Source organism: Morone saxatilis, unplaced genomic scaffold, assembly GCF_004916995.1.
Source record: "Morone saxatilis isolate NCDOM2014 unplaced genomic scaffold, NCSU_SB_2.0 Contig5, whole genome shotgun sequence".
Classification (NCBI taxonomy): domain Eukaryota; kingdom Metazoa; phylum Chordata; class Actinopteri; family Moronidae; genus Morone; species Morone saxatilis.
Genome location: NW_023340095.1, coordinates 19,710,001 through 19,715,482, shown reverse-complemented (window position 1 = coordinate 19,715,482; position 5,482 = coordinate 19,710,001). Strand labels below are relative to the sequence as shown.

Genomic DNA, 5,482 nt, shown 5'->3' with positions numbered 1-5,482 from the left:
GTGCGTGGTGCATTCAGGGTCCACCCGCAGCTCATCACTCTGTACGGGGAGGAGGTGGACGAGGCTGAGTCGACCGTCTCCTGTAGCTGCCTCTGAGTCCAGCGGAGGGCGCTGCTGCGTCTGTGTGTTGGGACCAAGACAAGTTGCCATAGTAACCACAATGACTCAACAGTGCCCTCTCTAGGTCATGAAATAATGTAGACGTTTCATTCTAAGTAGCAAAAACACGTAAAAGTAGCAACCGAGCTTTGCAGCTTCCTGTTTATGATGTACGTTAAAGCTACATTAATTGATAAATGTTTTGGCCGTGTGATTGATTACTGCAGCTTTAATAACCCATATGGTAGCTTGTAAGCTTCCTTTAACTCCAAACTACCTGTGCTTTATGATATAAATGTATAATGATAAAAATGAATGTTTTATATTCAAATTAATGTTTACAATTTACTATATTTTAATCGCCAGCTCTTCTCAGATGACATGACTTAATCTAATTTGTGTTGCCTATTTTTATTACAATTTTCATTTTGTTTGTTTTGTCTCTGGTTCTGTGGCTGAGAGCAAAGATTCATCTGTATTTAGTCTGTGATTTCAAAGTAAATACATGAGATTAAAAAAAGTAAATTGAATCCAACACTGTGAGGAAAAGGAGAACAAACGTAGTGAAGTTTCTTTTCTACTGTTATATTATACTTTCTACTGATTATTGTTTGGAGAAGAGCAGTTTTTAACACAAGCAGAACCAGACTGGATGAGCCCAATGTGTCCAAAGACTGTAAAAGTTTTATATTTAAATATAACAGAGCTTTACTTAATGGCTGTTTTCATTTAGAAGCTCTTTCAGCTTTTTTATTAAGCTAATGCAGATTTTTAGAGTGACGCTGTGATCTCGATGAGAAAAAAACAAGTGCAAGTTGTTGTTAAAATAGAAAATACGTCATTTTAATGGAAATGTGTTGATAAAAGCAGTGAGACACTCCAGTGCAGAACAACTTCACATGAACAACAACAATAACAAACTAATTTAATAAAATATTAAACATGTCTCTGTGTGATGTGCATTTGTACTAAATACATAAACAGAAGGGAGGGCGGCAGCTGTTTTAAATGTTTGCATTCACAAAATACAGACAGGTAAAACAGTGCTTTTGAATATTTTAAATACCTTACACATATTTTTAAATGCTAATTTTCAAGTAGTCTTCCATCACTCAACCCTGTGTTGTTGGTGGCTGTTACCCAACAAGATGCATATTTTACTGAGCTTTCACACTGATAGTTTAGTCCAAATCTAGGAGCCGTTCAATTTGGTGACACTGAAGATTTGACCGAGAAGCTATTCCTTAACCAGGTGGTCTGAGATCAGTTCCAGTGAACAGTGCATTCAGTTTTCTGATTCTTATTTAATTTGTCATGTACAGCATCTTTGAGTGAAAAGCACTCTATAAATTAAACGGATTGTTATTGTAGAACATTCTTGTGGACATGAAGAAGTAGATAAAAAAAAACAGCAAAATAAACATGTCACATGATATTTGTTCCAAAGAGGATAGTTGAAGACAAGCGCTGATTTTGCAAATGGTTTCTCGTTTTCTGCTACATTCCTTTTAATTGTTTCCTCACAGTGGTTAACAGCTGCACAGCGACTTCACATGCAGACAACGGATAGAAAAGCAGTGAACAAATGTGAAATGAGACGAGTTAAGGCCCAGTATGTTTCCAGAAGCTTGGTGACATAGTGGGTGTTTTCCATTCTGGTAATTATGTTTCCTCCAGCCCGTGTCCTGGAAATGGATCGAGCTCTGCCATTACTGGGGATGTTCCAATCCCTTAAATGCATCTCAGAGGAGATGAGGGGCGAGAGAGGAACCACAGGTGTGTCCTATGTGGACATATTTTAAAGGACAGCAATGCCCCTTTAACATGAATCAGTTTATTGATTGGTCTGGGCTGTTGTGTAAACAGCATTATAATAATATTAATATAATTGCATGATTTGTACTGTAGATTTGTGGAAACGGCAGTAGCAGCACTAACAGTGGCTCTGTTATTCAGAATCTGAATCATGAAAACTTTTTTTCTCCATCTGCTGAAAGACTTTTCTTCTCTTCCTATTTCATTTACTCTTCTAGACTATATCGTCACTCAGTAAGGAAAAATATAAAGCTATAGACATATTTAGTTAGACTTATTAGTCCTATACTATCATCCTGAGGCTGACAAGATGTCTGGTCTTTTACAAACTATAGATTCAGAGCTATAGGTTTACTTCAGGACATTTATAGCTGTTTTTATTGCTTCCTCACATCCGCTCTGCTCTTTCAGTAATGAACAAAGTTTTCAGCATGTGTGTGTTGTTACTTTTTTCCCCCTGGCCGACTGCTGCCCGTAGGAGCTGCCACAGCAGATTATCTGTTTCAATCTCGCAGGCACACTGGCCCCGCCCAGCCCGCCATGGAGATCTGATGATCGCATGTTTGATTTGGCTTAGGCTTTTTACACCGTGAGGGAAGGGAGGAGTGACGTTATCAGAATAGAAACCACCCAGTGACTACTCACAGAGCTAGCTGGTGGATAATTGTAGCTGGTGAGAAAACCACTAACAAACAACCGGAAACATGCTAACACTTATACTCTGACAGAGGAGGTTAAATAAACATGGACAGTGCAACACAGCTAATAAACTACAATAATTTCCTCCATTTCGACTCCAGCTCTCCGTTCCCCGAAGGCCATGAAACTCCACTGTACATGCTGATGTGAGTGGGCCTTTAGAGGGACAAAACTCAAAGTCCCAGAGTGAAAACGGGCTAAAGGACATTCGGCATCCATTCAAACACCCACGCTGGTTGCTGCCAGCATCAGTCTGCATCCGCCCACAGAAGAAAGCAACTTCATTACTTCACTCGCTGTACCGGCACATCCCAGCAGCCGTCGCTGGACTGTTCGGTCTGGACAGCAGCCGGTGTGTGTTACAGGCATCAAATGGTGCAACACAGGCAGCGAGTCACCTTTGTGTGTGTGTGTGTGTGTGTCACCAGTGCATAAAGTGTTGGACAGCAGGTAAACAAAAGTGTAGAAAGAGAATGTACACAGACAGCGAGTTAGGAACCAATGAGAGGCCAGGTTTCCATCCCCTGAGATCGAAGGTCATCAGAACTTCCTTTGGTTTGTTTTCTCTTGAATGAAGGTCATCAACAGGTGGCGCCACATCCCAGGAAGCCCCGAGGCCTTCAAATTGGTCCAGATTTGATTGTTTCAGGTCCACTTCCCTTTTTATTAATCCTCCATCCATCTATCGCTGCAGTCTTTTTCAAGTCTTTGAACTTGTCTGTATTTGTGAAGGCACATCAGGCAAAATAGTTTAAAAAAAGGCACAGATTCAGGTGTGTTCAGTTCAGGAGGCGTTCACGTTTTAGCATCCGTCACACTCAAAGACAGGTCTGTGCTGAAACCGGCTGGGCTGACTGCACTGATTTCATTGGCCGATGACGTTCAACAGCAGTAGCAGTGCTTTCTACTGTTTTGGACAAACTGGGTTGCCGTATTGTCAAACACAGCAATCCATCCATCAGCACATATGTCTCATTAAAACTGTTGCACAGTCACAATGTGAACGCCATCCTATGGTCAGAGGTCCGAGGTCGTGGCCAGAGGTGGGGTTAGGAAGTGCTCTCTCTTTTATCGTGTTTAGGAACATAGTTCCAGCTGTCTCTCCTGAACTCCTCTTCCTCATTCTTCTGGAAGTTCCTCTTAAAGAAACCAGCCTGAGAGACACACGGATAGACAGAGACAGACATGAAGTTAAAAAATGTAACTGTGTTTCTACTACAACCATCGTATTGTGATGTACTCTGCTTAATCAGTAGATTGTATTGTGATGTACTGCAGTTTAGCATTATATCATGATACGCTGACCATTATGTTGAATGTATGTTCAATACAATTATATTGCAATATACCTGTGGTGTATCAGCACAATTATTTTGTGACATGCTGTAGTTTATCAGGACAGTATATTGAAATATACTACAGTTCATCAGTACCATTATATTAAAATATACTGTAGTTTTTGGTACGTTATATTGCAATATACTGTGGTTTATCTGTACGTTATATTGCAATATACTGTGGTTTATCTGTACGTTATATTGCAATATACTGCAGTTGTGAGTACAGTACAGAAGAAGTGAGACAGGTTTAATGGCAGTGTGACACATAATATTGTTTACAAGCAAAGCTAATTTGCTCAGATTTATTTGTTAACTAACAAGAAATGGCCGAACAGAAATTCCACAACTTTAAGGTGCAGCAATTTAGAAAAAGTGTCTCAATTGTGGGTCCAACAGAAAGCACTTACAAGTTTACTTTTCAATCATTAAATATCATGAAATAAAATATATTTATTGAGTGTAGGTGCTTCTGTTAAAAACGAATATTTACCTTCCACAGACACCAGATGAGAGCTGCCAGGATCATCAAACCCAGAACTAAACTGACAACGATGATGAAGACCTTCACTATTGCTGAGGGTTTCTGGGTAAAAAGAGCTTCCACCACCACCTGGAAATGTATGATTATTAGTAACATCTGGAATACAATTACAGTCCCATAAGGCTTAGATGGTACACTTGTGTGAGCTGTAGCTGTTGCTCAATTACTATTGTCTGAACGGTATATATATATATATATATATATATACAGTGTGGGCGTGCTCTTTGTGATCCAAATCAGATAAAAGCGTAAACACATAGATGACCTAATTCCAGATGCGGTCTAGTTTGACGCGCTCTACAGTGCTGTTAGCTCTCGGTTTTGACTGGTGTCGAGGTGTTTTACCTGTGCTTCAGGTTTGTAGATGAGGGTGGTGTGAGGACCTTCTCTGGGATTTGACATCATTGCCGTGCTCTCTATCCTCATGACACCATGACGACCCTGAGAAAGAGACGCAGGCAGACATGAGTTTTCATCTGTTTCTTTAAAAGTGAGAGAGGACAAGTACATACACAACCATTGTAGTTACACGTAAAACTGGAAGAAAATAGACTGTGTGTGTGTGTGTGTGTGTGTGTGTTACCGGAGCTTGCAGTAGTACAGCAGGGTTCAGTTTGATCTCCAGTTGAACAATGACCTCTCTCCCCACTTCCAGGTTACCGAATTGACACACCAACCGCTCACACAGCTCATCACCATGGCCACAAAACTGTAGACACGCACAGAAAAAGATTGAAGTTCATCCACAGTAGGTCAGTGTGTGGTCAGCGTGTTCACTCCAGCTCAAGCATCTCAATTGTTCGGTCACAAATTATTAGCCAGGCATGTGATACACGAAAAAAAGGGAAGAAGGTTTTAAAAACAACTCTGTTTGGTATATCAAGAAGCATTATTATAACTATAATTAATAGCACTGATTACAATGATTCCTAAGAAAGACAAGGACCACACTGAACCAGGGAGTTTTAGACCTGTTCATACAGATCAG

At 40.3% G+C, this 5,482-nt stretch overlaps 2 protein-coding genes across 2 annotated transcripts in view; one reads left to right on the top strand and one right to left on the bottom strand.

Annotated features, from left to right (window-relative positions):
• The window catches only part of cerkl (ceramide kinase-like), a 34,977-nt gene extending 33,933 nt beyond the window's left edge, over positions 1-1,044 (top strand). The window contains exon 14 of the mRNA XM_035677168.1: positions 18-1,044. Within this exon, the coding sequence (XP_035533061.1) occupies positions 18-96 (79 nt within the window). The 3' untranslated portion in view covers positions 97-1,044. The remainder of the gene's footprint in view (positions 1-17) is intronic.
• The window catches only part of itga4 (integrin alpha 4), a 25,252-nt gene continuing 20,690 nt past the window's right edge, over positions 921-5,482 (bottom strand). Inside the window, exons 26-29 of the mRNA XM_035676525.1 lie at positions 5,078-5,203; positions 4,840-4,935; positions 4,444-4,563; positions 921-3,767 (exon numbers count right to left, since the gene is read on the bottom strand). Of these exons, the coding sequence (XP_035532418.1) occupies positions 3,663-3,767; positions 4,444-4,563; positions 4,840-4,935; positions 5,078-5,203 (447 nt within the window). The 3' untranslated portion in view covers positions 921-3,662. The remainder of the gene's footprint in view (positions 3,768-4,443; positions 4,564-4,839; positions 4,936-5,077; positions 5,204-5,482) is intronic.